General features: G+C 35.9%; 2 protein-coding genes across 2 annotated transcripts in view; both read right to left on the bottom strand.

The window, feature by feature from the left end:
- Nucleotides 1-9,407, bottom strand: part of LOC126811548 (pre-mRNA splicing regulator USH1G) — a 34,502-nt gene extending 25,095 nt beyond the window's left edge. Inside the window, exon 1 of the mRNA XM_050537233.2 lies at nt 8,861-9,407. Within this exon, the coding sequence (XP_050393190.1) occupies nt 8,861-9,030 (170 nt within the window). The 5' untranslated portion in view covers nt 9,031-9,407. The remainder of the gene's footprint in view (nt 1-8,860) is intronic.
- Nucleotides 9,408-12,448: 3,041 nt separating this feature from the next.
- LOC126812258 (HUWE1-associated protein modifying stress responses) overlaps nt 12,449-17,280 on the bottom strand; it is an 8,175-nt gene continuing 3,343 nt past the window's right edge. Inside the window, exons 3-4 of the mRNA XM_050538546.2 lie at nt 16,970-17,263; nt 12,449-15,721 (exon numbers count right to left, since the gene is read on the bottom strand). Coding sequence (XP_050394503.1) covers nt 15,519-15,721; nt 16,970-17,263 — 497 coding nt within the window. The 3' untranslated portion in view covers nt 12,449-15,518. The remainder of the gene's footprint in view (nt 15,722-16,969; nt 17,264-17,280) is intronic.

Raw genomic sequence — 17,280 nt, 5'->3', positions numbered from 1 at the left:
TTTATTTTTTTTGTCGTTTGTGAATCAGCCATTTTGAATTACTATTGGAACCATAAAGTACACGACGTCGTGAAATAATTTTAAAATGTTCATTGTGTCTTAATTATTTAATATAAGGATCCATATTTTGACTGTAAGATAACGACATCAGTATTGATTGAAATAGGCCAATGTTTTTAATTTCGAATATTAGGAATGATACTAAGTTAGGGGCTTAGCCCCTTTAAAAAAGACCAGATCAAGAAAACTAGATTTTGTGTGACTTCTTTATAGAGAATAGACCAAACAGTGATTTAAAAAATGTTTATGTAAAAATATTTGAGATAAGTTAGATGACCACGTGTCTCACAACACAAAATATATTGATACCTCAGAGAGCGAAATGATAATTAGGAGATAAACACTTCCTGTTTCTCATTTAGAAGGGTGTTATTGTGCAATAGACATGTCCTGAGATCATTAGGACCCAAGACGCGAAACAGGAAGTGTTTATCGACATTGTAACATGCTAATTTAGCATTTTAAAAGAAATTACTAAAACAGAGGGGTGTTATTGTCCAATCGACAGTGTCTAATTGACCAATCAAAACGCAAGATTCACCTTTAAGCATGTTACAATTTATAATGAGTCGTCCGAAAGTGACAATAAACCCGGGTTCCTTGTACACGGTAGACATTAAGTAAAAGAACCCTTGGAGGTTTAGGCAAATTCCCGCGTAGCAAACTGCATGGCGAGTGCCCGTTTTCATTACTCCAGTTGGAGCAAAAAAGTCGGACTTTAAACCCCATTTCATTTTGTCACTTGCATTAATAACACACTTTGTCTTTTAAAAAAGATAATGTTCTTTTAATAACCCAGCAAATATCTCTACTATAGAATACAATTTAACAGTAGCAGCTGTTTTTAATATATTATCTCCCAATATGACAACAATATATCTTAAATCAATAATATAAATATAAATTCATTTCAGTTGTCAGTTATGTATTAAGAGTGGGGAATTTATATATGCACAGCTAAAAATAAAATGTGGGAGAAACTACCCATGCAACACATCCATTGGTTTTAGACTACGTGGTAAAAACCAAACTTCTATGCATACGTGTACAATGCTAAGACTGGTGGTTAAAGAAATAGCCTGATAGCGGTGTTTCCGCAGTATTCGATTTCAACTGTCAGGGGTACTTCTATGTGCACGTTCTTGTGTATACCAGTGGACCCTGGGTTCCCTACTCCCGTTCCCTCTTGGCCACGTAAGCGTCATCACTAAACAACAACCCGGAACCAAATTTGAAAAATCGCGATGGTTTCAGAACTACATTCAAGTGTAGAGGTGTTAAATGCCATTTGTTTTATATATTTTACATTTCGCTTTTATTACCAGTTTCATGTAGAGTGGGTATTATTAGTTTCTTCATTATTCCAGTCGGGGCAGAACAGTATCACGTTAAACCCCATTTCATTTCATTTCATAATGTCTGACATTTTATTACGAACAATCATTCTTTGAGCTCTATTCAAGAATAATATATATTGTAACAATTTAATTTAGAATTTTTAGTTTTACAATGAGTGCCAACTTTTAGCAATTTTGATATCATTAATCATTTCTGACAGTTTGAAACATAATAATATAATACAATCTAAACAAGAGGTGCTATTTGAAAGGACATTCAGAGACTTTGATGAAGCAGAATGTACTCAAGCTCTAGCATTGACATAATATACTTCTCGGGGGCATTCTCGTACTTTCAGTACCCACGCCTTTGTTATTAGAAGACAAGTTTCAGCAAGTTTTCGAAGAACATTCTTTGCACATCCAGTTCCTCGAAACCATTCTGTTTGCCTGGGATAATTACACACTATACCTGTCAATTTGAAAACTGCTGCCTGTCGGATTTACACCCATACCAACCCTGGCCCTAAGTCCACAGTTTATTTATTTTTCATTGCGACATAAGCGACGATAGACGATCTCAACAAAACCATGTTGTTTAAACAGTTCGTGTACAGTAAAGTTCCAAAGTGTCATCATAATCACATTACATATCCATAATGTAAACATATAAGTCTATTATATTTAACTAATAATGAAACTAAAGACTTGGTCAATAGGGTTATGAATATTTATAAGATACCATTAGCGGTGTACATTACGTTGTGTCTATTAACTCTAAACTCATCCATGAGATAAATTCCTGCGAAAATATAAGATAACGACTGTATCCGAAATACAAGGAACTTGTAATTGTATATGGTCAGTGTGTTCGTACAAGTCTAATATAATCTTTTTTAAAACATATTCAAGCTTGTAACCCTAATTTGTGAAGCAATGTAACACTAATAATGTTACTTTATATCACTGGGCAAAGCCATGTTAATCTAACTTAGGCATAACGTTTGTTGTGTTGGTGATATCTGACGTTACCGAATTGTAGTGAATTCTAGAATGCTCAGTTTTAGCAACCAATGGCAATGATTTTTTTTTTTTTTTAAATTTAAGTGAAATATCCCGAGACTGTTATAATAACCATAACAAATCTAATATTCACTGTTTAAAGTATCTCTTGTAGATATTAAAAGAACCCTTGACAGTTAAAATTCCTTTACTATCCGGGCAAAATTTCCCCCAGGGCTCACAGCATGGTATATGCCCATCTTCGTTAGCTTCATCGCACAGCCCCATCTTCATTAGCCTAATCGATGCAGAAAACTGGGACGTGCAACCCCATTTCGTTCATTCATTCATACAATTATATAGGTCGGTCGGCATTTCATACGAAGAATTAACAAATAAATGCATAATCCTCGTTTTACTCGCGGAATAATATTGATTTTCTGCATAGATCTAGGTTTTAATTTATCGGGTGACTAAAAGTGTGGATAGCTATATGTTATTGTTGTTATAAATGTTTATTGATATTTTTCAGGGTGAATCAAGTTGTGGGAATTGTTTAATGTGGGTCATTTAATTGATCCAACTAGACAGTTTACTGACGAATAACGAAAATGTAACAATAAATAGTTGTTTTATATATCAACAAAGGTGATCTAAGACATAAGAGATGATATGATATGAGGTGTTTTAATAGTAAGAAGAAGCTCGATTCGTATTTGTGTTAGCGGGGGGTGGGGGATAGGCAAACTCTGGAGAAGAGAAACAAAAGTAAAGTCTACCTGAAATGTTTACCTTTTACTATACTATCAAATACTAAATTCATATGTGAACTATCAAATGGTTACGTGTAATGCAAAGTGCGAACATTTTGCCCAGAAGGAGACGTTTCCGCCCATCCCTTTTCAATTTAAAACTGCCAAGTGTTCTTTTACGTGCACGCCAATGTTTCCAGGGTAGACCTCGGTTTGAAAAAATCCCAAGATTCTTGATTCTTCTCAGGACAGGGCACTAGACTATCGACTACCGCGCCCCCGCCCCCCCATATGAAATAACACTAGGAGATAAACACCCCCACCCGCCCCGACGTACTGTATGGGGCAATAAATGGTGGTTCAATTACGGATTATCCATCATAGTACCGATATCAATTCAAAATAAAAAGCTAATGAAGTGCTCAAGGTGATCGATAGTCTCGTAATCATATTACCAGTCTTGCTTCGCAAAACTTCCATAATGTGTCAGCTTCTAAATTAGAAAAATAATTAGATCTGCACATTCAGTTGACTTTAACTTGAAACCCAATCAAATACTGTGCTAATCAACAGTTTAGTATTAATATGTTGGCTCAAGCATTTATAATAAATTACCAACAGGAAGAATGGTTTGAAACACATACTACGATGCCATCGTGTCCAAGAACAAACAACATCTGTTCTTGACTGACGATTGAATTAAATTAATAAATGAATTATTTATTTACCATCTCAAAATCAGAAAACAAAAAAACAAAGCAAATCGCGAAACATGGGTTTAATTAATTCATTACTACAAAAAAATCAAGTTTACGCAAACCATTATTTACTGGCTCTAATAACGTAAGAGCTGGGGGTAAAGGGTGGGAGTGGGGGTGCTCAATCTTAAGCCTACTCGGACATCAGTCCTGGCACAACAAAAAATTACCTGTTAATCACTGGATGATTAAATTAGATTAAGTTAATGTATTATTCATTAACCAGTAGTCTACACCTGTCAAATCACATCGTCTTAATCTTTATTTCAATCCTTGCTAAGAAAAATAGTAGCGTAACTCTTAACCTTAGTAAATTTTCTTTGTTAATTGCTGTAGATTTATAAGCGCTTTGGAAAAAAATAAATTTGTGGAACGGTCACGGCGATTTTATCCACGCTTACTTTCTACTGGTCAAATCAAAAATCATTTCCAACATTATTTAGTAATCTAATAAGTTTTAGTGACCCTGGATTCCAACAGCTGAATACCAACATCAACTAGTCAGTCAGTCAGTCAACAACGGCTTATAGACGCTAAACATACATGGTATTGCCAAGCGATCTGATCGATACCCCATGATCATACAATGAAATGAAATGGGGTTTAACGTCTTATTGTTCTGCTCCGACTGGGCTAATGAAATCGGGTGATCATACAGTTACAGAAATAAAATGGGGTTTAACGTGCTACTTTTCTGAACCTTTTGCTGTTGGGGAAATTTTGTCCGGATATTTATTTAGATTTCCAATTGCCAGGGAACCTTTAATGCGCTACACGGAACCTCGTTCTGGGTACCATCCGAACGACTAGATGCCTTTCCCTGTTAGGTCCTCCACTCGGCACCACTGACGAGAGGGAACTTCAGGAACATTCCCAGCCAACACCGAGGACCTCCTGGTTAGTGAGTCAGCGCCATGCTCGCCATATAGCCACAGATCTTTTAAATAATGTGGCATGATATTTTTCACTCTATTGAAAATTAGTTTCTTGAATCGTTCACAGTCCGAGGACAAAGGCTAATCGAGATATCGTCAAGATATTATCGTTTTTCTCAGAAAAGATATAAAAAGAAGAAGGTCTGCTATTATCTTACATATGTGCTGTTTCTGTTGACGGGCGTCCTATCTGACAGCTCAGGTGTCAGTATAATATATGATTGGTTTAAAGATTAAACATAGTTCATACTCCAAGGTCGCATATAATAAATATTTCCTCTGTCAATCCTTTGCAGCAACAGCAACAAAAATACCACCGAACTTTCTAAACAACTGATGTGGTGTTGGGTTTAAGGTCCGCTCAACACAAACCCTGCCATTTCGGGACTAACATAAGGTACAATTTCATTTCAATAATTTGCTTGCGCGTAGTTTTTTTTAGGATCGGGAATAATGTCTTGTTTCCAATAACAGGGAAGACTATAAGGAAATGATACAGGGAAGTCCTTGATTATATTTGATTTGCTTAGGAGGAAAGAAATATTTCAACAAGCTAATAAAGTCAGGAAAATAGTAAAATAAACTAAATAATTATGATAATGTTTAGATAACAAGTATGAGTGTGTGAACCAGGAACCATCCATAACGTCATCACGGCCATCTTGAAAGTAAATGTCCAAAGAACAAGTAAGTCAAGCATCATGTTGATCATACTCGAATTGGTAGAGCCTTGCAATTTTCTTACGGGCGTTGCCTCTAGAATACGACGACCACCGTGTGCTAATCGGGTCAATGAAGACAGGCAGCGAGCTATGGCAGAATTTTACCCGGATATTAGCGTTTCCGCCTGCTCTTCGTCATATGCCAATTGCCAACGTGTACACGGGACCATCAGAACGACCAGAAACCGTTTTCTGACAAGTGGAAACCACGGTGAAAGATCCCGAGATATATTTCCGGCCAACAATGGGACCTTCTGGTTAGTGAGTCACTGCCTTACTCACTGAGCCACCGTGTTAAATTTGTTAAATGCTGCATCTTTCCCACAATACACTGTTTGGCGCATGTTCTTCTTCATTAGCCCAGTTGTTGCAGAAATAAAGACTTTAAATCCAATATCACTTGTCATTTGTTCTGTTTACCTCTTTTTGTTCCAGGGAATTAAGATAATTGTCAAGTTAGATTGTGGTTGGCAACCATACTTTTATAATCGATCTTACTAGACTCTGTATTGTTTAACTTTTACATGGATGTCAATCCGTCCAGTTTCTCTGCGATTTTATGCGATAAAACAAACAGAACAAAGCCGATGTGACAGTTTCCCATAATATTCTCTAATGCATGTTAAATTGGTTGAAATTAACATAGTTTACTGGCACATCACACACCATCTTCGAAAACCCGTTGTTTGGAATTGATTGTTTTTTTTACCTTGATTATGAAATGGGGATTAACGCCTTACTTTTCTTCACCAACCGGGAAAATGAAGACGGGCATACGCCATGCAACGTGTTGTGTGTGTGTGTGTGGGGGGGGGGGGGGTAATTTGCACCGGACAGCGGCGTTTCCGATCACCCGATATCACTTCCTAATATTAATTATCGACCAATTCTGCTGCTATTATAACTGGTATCGTACATTGGGTGGGGTAAGCTTGATATTGGTAGATCAACGTATATAATTTCATATGTGTTAAAAGGTTCGCGGTATGCCCGGTCAACTCTGGCTTGCGTTCTGGGCTTCAATCCCTGGTGTGGGCGTAGGTGGCTTGGAGATAAGGCGCCTCCTCAACCTCGTGGGTTTACTCCGATACTCATGTTTCCACTCACAGGAAAGACCGCCCTACATGCGTTGAATTTACTAAAATAAAGTTTCATCTGCGATATAACCCAGAGTGGAAGCGGGCGTTAAATCCCCAATTAACAACACATAACCAGCTATCTTTATTGTACTTGTTGATTTAGTATTAATAAATTACCATTACTGGGTGTAACGATCGACTATTAACCATATTAACTGTAATATAACCACATGTCCCAAGTTGTACATGTACCATAAAACTACCGTTATCTATCGAACACATAATATACAATGTTTAAACAACCAGTAAAACAGTCATAAATAGTTTAATACCATTATATTCATTTCAACCCGGGGCTTGAATTATTATCTACCACCACTACTAGGTATATTGGCTATTCAAAAGCTTACAATTTGATAAAGAGCCAAAATACATTTGAGTAAATTTAAATTATAAAAAAATAGTTTTGAAATTTAGTAATTAATTGGGAAGTCATATAATAGTTTGTCCAGGATACCAATCAAATATTTCAAATAAATACAGACGCAAACGTATGGCGCTGGAATATCAAAATAAAACCATGTAAACTTCAAATGACAGTATAACACTTACACTGTCTAGAATACTTGTCATTGCGTATGGTCTAAAATTTCTTATTTTTACTCTTAGTTTGCTATGGTGTTCCTTTAAGGTTCTTAGTATTAAAGAGGTCGTTCTACTTAAGACTGTATGGATTCTAGTTTTGTTTTAATTATCTCCAATAAACCATTAAACCGAAAGTTGATTCAGTTTTAATTACTACTTAAGACACAAATATTGCTTGCACACGACAGATCACTCGTTCGTTCGTTTCTAGAGTTTTACGTCCACTTCCACCTAAGGCGATATCGCAGTCAATCCCGATCACTCAACAAAAGAATGGTTTTATAATCGTCTGTTTTTCCGGGCAGGGTTTGTGCTTTCGGTGCATTTAAACATAGTTTTCTAGTTCTATGCATTAAATCATGATTGGCCGTCAGATGTACATTTTAATTAAGACTTAAAATCCAGTAAAAATAAAGCACAGTGTAGACCTATATGATATACAGATATATACATTGAGCTGTCTGCTAGCGACATGTTGTCCTTTGTCTAATATTATATTGCCATCAATACCCGTCCATCATATGCGCTTTATTAACTTGTGTTAATGATTTTCTATTTGAAACTGATATGTGTGGTACATTAAATTGTGGATATGTATGAGAGTTGCAGATGGTATGCCCCCAGTGCCTTAAAGGCTGTAGATCAAAGAAATTCCAGGGTTACATCTCTTAATGACACAGTGGACCTGATGCAGTTTGTACAGTCTTTAAATTTCAGTGAAAATGAAGTTGTATAACAGTCTTGTTGTCGCGGTGTGACAGGGCACCCGGATTGGTTCGGTTCCTTGAGCACGAGAGTAGAAAGAACCCGCGTCAGTTAGGCTACGTATCTATTTGGTTCCCCTTTATCACACGGAATCTATTTAATAACGAAAGGTAATGAAATGGAGTTTAATGTCAGGGCTAATAAGGACGGGCATCGCGATGCAGTGTGCCACGCGGGAAGTTTTTCCTGGTCAAAGACTGGTTTATTCCTTTGCGTAGCTTTTTTTAAATTGCCTCCTATCTCTCTGATTTTCAACAACCTCAATGTTTATGGCTACTTGGGGTGGGGAAGACGGGCATCGCGATGCAGTGTGCCACGCGTGAAGTTTTTCCTGGTCAAAGACTGGTTTATTCCTTTGCGTAGCTTTTTTTAAATTGCCTTCTATCTCTCTGATTTTCAACAACCTCAATGTTTATGGCCACTTGGGGTGGGGAAGGGGAAGGTGGGGGAAGGCACTGTAAGAACTCAAGTGTATATTGTGTGGGGCCTACCATTTCACTTGCAAACTGTCATGTTTTCGGTCTCTTGTGTTGCAACTAAAAAAGGTAAGATGTCGATTCAAACTGGGTACCGGAACAAACCGCGGCACTTGTTTAAACACCATATCACATGGACACAGTTTATCGTGCGATCTTATATTGCTCAACAAGGTTAACAGATTAATACAATATAATGTCACAAATTATTGTCTCAACAGCCGTATTAACTGGAGTTAAATACCCACTGTGTCAATTTTATTCTCTTAACAAATACAATCATTGAGAGAGGGGGACACGAAATAATCGTTTAATGTATATATACTCACCCTCGGCCTACTATTAACCGCAGTGCTTCCAGGTTTCCATTATTGGCTGCCCACAATGTCGCCGATCTACCATCTTCATCGATGGAATTTAAATCCCTTTTAGTTCCTGATTGTAACAAATCAAGATAGCCGTCCCGGGCCGCCGATATTATTCGGTCAACGTTCGTCATCCCAATATGTCGATAGTGTCAACCGCCACTTCTTTTACTCCATGATCACTGAACACGTCCACACCGCAAGCTAGCTTATCTCAAACCTTAACTTACAACACCTCCTCGCCGCTACACTCTAGACTTTTATCGTCCAAAGACTAAGCTCGACAACTAAACGTAAAACAATCCTTCTTTATCTGATGAATATTCAACAAGTGACGTCATGTGTGGTGTTTTATCAATAGAAGAAGAGGGTTGTAAGAGAAATAGCTATTTCACCAAGAGTGTTAGCCGATACTTGATCAGACGGTGTGTTAGTTTGGTTACACCTTCGATCGATCGGGCACCTGCTTTGGTTTGTTTGATCTTACCGACAGGTATGCGCTCATCTTGTTTAAGCTTCAACTTTTGTCATCTTCGCACACAATAAACCATGCGACCCGTTTGTAAGTTGGATTAATCGTGTATCGGACCTATTATTAAAGGGAATCATCCACTTATTGCGTAATTTGCAGTTTGGGTTAAAAGGTACTGTTGTGTGTTTGGGTCACATATTTGCTAATAAAACTATCTCACAGTTACAACAGAAGAACGGGTACATGTTCCAGAAAACTCTTAATTTTTTTTAAAAATTGGGCATTTTCATTGGTCAAGAGCTAAACTTGGTGCCATGATTTTAGTGTTAAACCATGTACAGTTCCAAACGTCGAACGTTTACTTTTATCTATAATCATTGAATTTGACTGCGAAGATATCCATTGTCTTTTCTGTTTACAATGCATTTATATCGAACGGAAATAAAAAAAAAATCCACCGACATAATTCAAGGTTAATAGCTGGCACAATTATTCTTTATAATAGAAATATAAACATGAACATAATAAACGACATTAAAAATGCATATCAAATGGCTGTCTCGACATGTTTATTTCTCAAACTTGTGCATATCAAATTATGTTTTCTTCCCCAACGGTAGGCAACACTTTCCATATCTCACAGCCCCACATTCAAATAAATTCATGCACAATCTGTTATTCAGCTGTAATTATAGTGACGGTCTCGTGCATAAGACGATTAATGTTTACTCTTTCTAGAACACCTGATACCACTTTCCATTTAAGAAGTTCCAATATAGCTAAAGACTCACGTTGTACAGTCCACTATTTAACTGTAATTCGTGACAATGCTGTACATAAGACGATTAGTGTTTACTCTTTCTAGAACACCTGATACCACTTTCAAATTAAGAAATTCCCATATAGCTACAAGACTAATCAGCTATTACAAGATCAAGTTAAAAAGCAATCTTAACACATTCAAGGCGCCCATTAGGGACATCGTGCAAACACATTCATTTAGACAAAATCACATACATCTAATATACACTGCATCGTTTGCACACATGTACACCATTGATTGCCTGCAACAGTTGGTTAACGAGAATGGAAATTCAGTAGACTGCTGTTTTATACGTTGACCAAGCTGTCTTTTTTATAACAATAGTGACTGTTGAGAAAAATTCCAATAGAAACCAAACAAGTCGTAGACGTAGCTAGAGAGAATGTGAAAGGTAGGGAAATGTGATAACAATGCTTATTATTGATCGATAAAAACAGGCAAACATTTAATATGCGACAACTGATAACAGATTAAGCGTGAGATATATAAAATTACGGTATATATACATAATTATAAAGCAATAGATGAATGAAATGAAATGGGGTTTAATGGCCTACTGTTTTACTCCAACTGGGCTATTGAAGACGGACAATAAACGCCATACATAGTGTGCCATGAGGGGGAATTTTGCACGGACAGCGGCGCCACGGCCTACACTTATATCGAATTGCAACTGGCATCCGAACTACTATACGTTGTCCCTTGCCAGGCTATGTGCCCCGCACCACTCACAAAATTTAATGAGAACATCGCCGGAAAATCCCGGTGAACTTTCTTGGCCAACACCGGGATCCAATACGTGACCTTCAGGTTAGCGAGGCAACGTCTCACACACTGAGCCACCGTGGCTCCCACGTAAATATAAAGCAACAGGTCGTATTTGTGATACAAGATATGACCAAAGTCCTTAAGGCCAAACAAAATAATGCCCGTGTTTACGGTTATTGTTTTCCCTATGGTTTGTAGCTGTAATGCAAAATCGCGCAGACTGAGTTGTTTTTATCGGGCAGTAGAAGGGTACAATACGACTGTTGTGAAGTAAGTAGAAGGATACAATACGACTGTTGTTTTTCCACGAAAACGCTGATTAAGGTCGGATACACAAGGGCTGCCAAATCACAAATTGCAATTGCGCTATTGTGCAAGGTTTAAAATAACGGGATAAATGTGAGGGGTTTCAGACGAGATCGAACTTGTTATGTCTATTATTAACGACATAACAATGATTTGGATTTCGTTCAAAACAATCGTAATATGAACATATAAACCTTGTATCCAAAAAATATTGAGAGGAAAAAACACCGTCAAGTACGGCTTCGTCCAAACTTTGTTGTCCAACAATATCTCGTTGTCGAAGACGAGAAACAAGACGCTAAGATTTGGGTAATTGAATGGAGACGGAAGGGAGGTAACTACAATTACCCATTTGGATTCAGATCATCATGGTTTTGAGAGTTATTTTATTGTTAATACTTGTACTTTCAGATAATACTATAGGGTTTGTTTTAGTTCTAGGAAAGGTGCTCTGTTTAATATATTAAAGTGGTTAAACAAATGGGTGACAATGAGAAACAGAACACACGCTAAGTGATAGATACCTTATATTTAATGTCATAGCTGTGTGTGTAGTTTTCTGTTTGTAACCTTTGCATTATGGATGTTATAAAGATATAAAAACATACATGTAGTAAACCAACGAAGTGTTCCAGAGTCAATTGATCCTTGAAGTTTTATACACAAGGTGAAGTCAAAGTTAATTCCTAATCGACTGTGGTGTCACAAATGTCCTACTAGTTGAATAATAAGTACAGGGGACCCCGAATAAACAATAACAAAAAGCAAACCTACTGTTCTGCTCCAACTGGGCTAATGAAGACGGGTATATGTCATACAGGGAAATTTTTCTAGGACAGTGGCACTATGGCCTACTCTTATATCGAATTCCAACTGCCAAGGGATATTCTATGTGCATGCCAATGTAAAATGGGACCTAAGTTATTCGTCCTACCCAAATAAATTATTGTTTCTTGCCAGGCCCTCTGTCTTGCAGAATGGACAAGACGGAACCATGCCAGAAGATCCTGATAAACTTTCTCGGCCAACGTTGAACACGGGACCTCCCAGTTAGCAAGCCAGCTTCTTGCTCACTGAGCCACTGTGGCTTCCCATCAAATGCATGAATCTGGGGGCTAGCCATAAGAGTCCATTTGCAAGAGCAGTGGAACCCCAAAACTGTGCTTGAAAAAATAAGATAGAATCTGTATTCACATTGGATTTAATACACAATACACATATACATAATAATAATAATAAAACACAGAATAATTAATTATTCAGGACATCAACTTCTCATTTAATTTAATCAGGGAATGACACAATTTTTAACATTTATCTTTTCAGTTTTACTTTTTGAAATAGCACATTTTTTTTTTGTCTTGCTTTATGAAAGCTTAATAATACACATTTTCAAAAACAAAATAAATAAATTGTGACAGTTTTTTGTTACAACAACCCAAGTCAATTTGAATCAATTATAGTTTGTTGTCTTTGTAATGAAGGATTTTTAACAATTTGTTTTTCATATTTCTCGGCAGGGATAATGTATTAAAGAGATTTGTTGAAACTGGTGAAAGTTAAGTTAAATTGAATGGTATATGTTATGATGATAAAGTATACAATCCTCTCCCTGCTCATAGCAAACTGCTAACCAAATTTATAATATTATGTTTTCTTGATAAATCTAAGCCACATGACCAAGAAACTATTTTTTAATGAACTGGTTTTTACACAATAAGACTCCAACTTTCTAAGCAAATGCTTATATTATGAAAATACATATCAACTAGTGTAGACCATTAACCATTTGAATACAAGCAGCTGGATGGCTAGATGTGAACCTGGAGAGCACACACTAATGGTCCTCTGGATGTGACAGTCACTTGTTTACGCCCAGATGTTGAAATTTTAGAAAACAACCAACAGTACCACAAGGTGGAATATTGGAGATAAAACAAGAAAGCAACATTGTAGTGTCAACAATATGAACTATCACTTGGTTACATCCAGACATTGTAGACCTTGGTCCCAGGAACCCAGTGTACAGCCCGCGAAACGTTAAGGAACTTGATAGTCAAAAAAGTTCAACGGCTTCAAACATGGTTAGCTTGAGTAAAAGTTATTCGAAGAAGAGAATGGTTTCTCTCAGTGCCTATTACACGGTGACAATTTTAAAAGATGACAGTTTTATGAAGTAGCTACATGTATGTTTACATTTAAAATTTTAGGTTTGCATATACAGCTAAGCTTGAGATACTTTTATATCTGTTATAGTGGTTGACAGTCTCAGTCAAAACAAACTGATTTTCACTCCATCGTTCGAAACAAAAATTTAATCAGTTTGACCATATCTAGTTGATCATCAAAATAATACGACAGATAAACTAAATTCAAACCCTTAATTTTACCTAACAAAAGCAGTTTAAGATCCTTTCAACAAAACACATTTTCTAATGTGATGTGCCTATTAACATTTATGTAAATATTATTCCATTAATAAAAAGTTCTTTAACAGTGGCCAGCTATTTCTACATTAAATTCTATATTTTCATAATAAGATATAAGCTTACTAAACTTTGATTAATATATTATATATAATTCTTTAAACTTCATTCAATCAAATCAATCAGAGAATCATTCAATTATAATAAACCTGTACAAAAGAACCACATATTACCTTTCAAACTTATCAGCATTTATCCAAGCACACATCTTTGCAACTCGAACAGTACAAAATGTAATAACAGGAGAAAGATGCATTATGCTAGAGCTAATTCTGCCTATTGCAGGTCTTTTTTTCTAGTTTCAAATGCTATATAAATTATTATTTAGACATACTCAACTCTACAGGCCATCGGATGGCAGAGATATTAAACACAGGCTATTTTATAATTTAACAGTAAAATGGATAATCAAGACTTTATTATCGTAGCAATGGTACTTGAACAATCAAGGCTATTCTATGCTATATATTGTCAAAATTTCAAACATTCATAACTTTGATCAGAATAAAGTAATACATATTCAATATTCATTGTCTACTTTTAAACTATTATAGTGAGAACAGCCAGCTCTATATCTAAATTTTACATAATGCATCAGTAAGACCTTTATTTTCTTCAAATTTAAATATTAATGTGATTCGAATCACTGTGATTGATAAAAACCATTATTGCCCCAGAGAAAGCATCTCCTCACTGAAAACAAACTTCTTAAAGATGTTGTTAGATGATAGTTTACCTCAACATTAAAAAAGAATTAAGATTAAACGGGAGAATATCCTTTAGTTCAGTACAGTTGCCATTAATTTTGTCTTGTTCATTTTGATAACCATATCTATGAAATTCGCCCGATTGTGACCGATGTTTGTGCTGTCGGTCTACAATTTTGCACTTACGGTCACATTCTTAATATCTGTGATGTCCATATGATTTCTTGTTTATTTCTAGCTTTTAAGAAATGAAATCTGTTTAACCAAAAAATATTAAGATTTTGATTTTTTAAAAAGTAACTTGAATGTAATTTAATTCAGTTTAATTCAAAAAAATTGATATTTCAGTATGAAGCATAGATTTATCAAACTGAATTATCAAATGTTGACTAGCAAAAAAAAAAAGTCTTTATGTTTCATAGTTTCATATATATGAAAATACAACCATTGAAAAATAATTTTGTCATTTTTGAAAACAACTGTCTCATCTTCATGAGATAGATGGATATCTTGCAATTAACAATTTACTTATCCATAAAACGGTGAAACTTTTTTCTATTCTAAATAATGTTACGTGTACTAAGGATTAATTCGTTCGTTGCAAGTAACACTAGCAGAGTCCCCCAGGCAGGCCACCACTCACAATGCCACACATAGTTCATACACACATTTATACATAATATGTAATAACAGTATTTTACAATTTAACAAAATATTCAAGAGTCCCTCTCTCTTTCTCTTCATTGCAAAATAGCAAAATATTTAAATTTAAAGGCATCCTTTGTACGATCTAGGCCTTCTTGGCCTAGAAAAAAACACAGAACTATAAATCTTGATAAGCCCACAAATAAACAACGGATCTCAATAAATCTTTTGTAATTTTTTTTTTTTATAACCACCTCCTTCACTAGTTTTATATAATTTAATATTTGGCTTCAAAGTTTCATTATCTTTAAAGAATATGATTAACTGTTCATTTCTCAATAAATTTTTTTCTGTTTTTTTTTTAATATTTTAATTTCTTTCAAGTCTATATTGTTTTTAAATATGGTACACACTATCACAAAAATCTCCCTTTTTTCCTAGATGGAGAATCCATGCGTAAGTCTGGGGATCCGGTTCTTTTTCTTGATTCACTATATCGAGAGAATTCATCATGAATAAATCTATTTAGTTCTTCTATATTGCTTCGAGATAAATTCGCAGGAGTTGGTGGATGTGGACAATAACCAACACTAACATTTGACATGGCACCATTTAAACCTGAAAATAAACAAATTGGCATGAAATTGGTTCTGTTTAGATGTTTATTTAATATTAATATTAATTCTTTATTACCTTACCAGAATTTATGTCCCTCGGTACCCAATATACACTCTTCATTTCATAACCATTTCAGAATTCACATGATTTTAAAAGAAAAAGTGGCTTTTCCAGAATGTATAATAAGGATGCCATCTTATATTCTGGTATAGGAGTTGTCTCCCTTTCAGCATTTCTCAATAGGCAATTTGCAAACGTCACATCAAAGACTTGTGACATTTGTTTTTGTTCCTAAGAAAAACCAGTAAAATAATACATAAGCTTACATCCTTCGTTTTGTTTAATGCAACAATGATGTAATGATGAGAGGACAAGGCACAAAATTCTGAACATCATCACATTGGATTACTTCGTGATCTTCAACCAATCGTTTTCTCCATCTTACAGGGGAGAGGAACAGAGAGAGAAATGGGGTGTAACGTCCACTCAACACAAACTAGGTCATATCGGGACTAACATATGGTTCAATTTTATTTCAATAATTCGCTTGCACGCAAGGTTATCTAATTATCAGTGGGAGGAAACCTGGAGAAACTTCACAAGGCTGGACAGACGACCTATTCCTCGTCATATACACAAGCGAGGAATTGAAACTATGCCACTTGACTCAATGACAGACCTTATGATGCAACACGCATGCATTAACCATTCAGCCCCGATTTTGAAAGAATTCTTTACTGTTCATGTCAATTTTGACACTAACTTTGTAATATTTTTATGTGGGGCTGCTGTATTCGAGGGGAATGAGCACTGGACTGCGCTAGAATGTCCCAGAATCTATTCCTGGCATAGACTGAGAATTTCAAACCCAGTTGATGGCTGGAAAATAGGAATACATGTACGAGGAAGATTAAGCATAAAAAAAATTTGACTTGATATTGCAGGTGTGATCAGAAAAAAATAAAAAGCATAATATGTTACTGTTGTTAGTCTTAAAAATGTGATTGACAAAATCAAATTCCAGTCCATACAGACAAAATTCTCCTCCATCCCCTTGCACAAGTGACCATAGCAAAAACAAAATCCGTAATTAGTCTCAAAAAGGTGACGTCACCATCCATCCATTTTATTCAATATCTTTGTGAGATTTTTTTAACCAGTTAAGTGTGCAATAAAGAGATTTTATGCATATACTGACGTCACAAAGATGTCAATGATAAAAAAAAAAAGTCTGTGGCCTAAACCTACCTTGTAAAGCTATAGCTTCTCTAAATGCTCCAAGATCTTGATCAACATCAACAGGTGCTGGGTTCGGAAGACGTTGGGAAGATCTCTCGATTCCTGATCGAGCTAACTGACGTGTTGAAGAACTGCCCAATCTGTGACGTGTTGGTGGAGTTCTACCACATAAGTATGCCAATAATTCTTCGCGACGAATATGACGCCGCTTTTTACGAGCCCAAGCAATAATGTCTCTTGTTCTATGCTGATGACCACACTGAACACCCATATCTACACACTTTGTGAACATATCAAGACTTTCTAAAAAAACAGAACAG

The sequence above is a fragment of the Patella vulgata genome, chromosome 2 (assembly GCF_932274485.2).
Source record: "Patella vulgata chromosome 2, xgPatVulg1.2, whole genome shotgun sequence".
Taxonomy (NCBI): Eukaryota; Metazoa; Mollusca; class Gastropoda; family Patellidae; genus Patella; species Patella vulgata.
The sequence above is the reverse complement of the archived record's forward strand: the minus strand, read 5'-3'. Positions and strand labels throughout refer to the sequence as shown.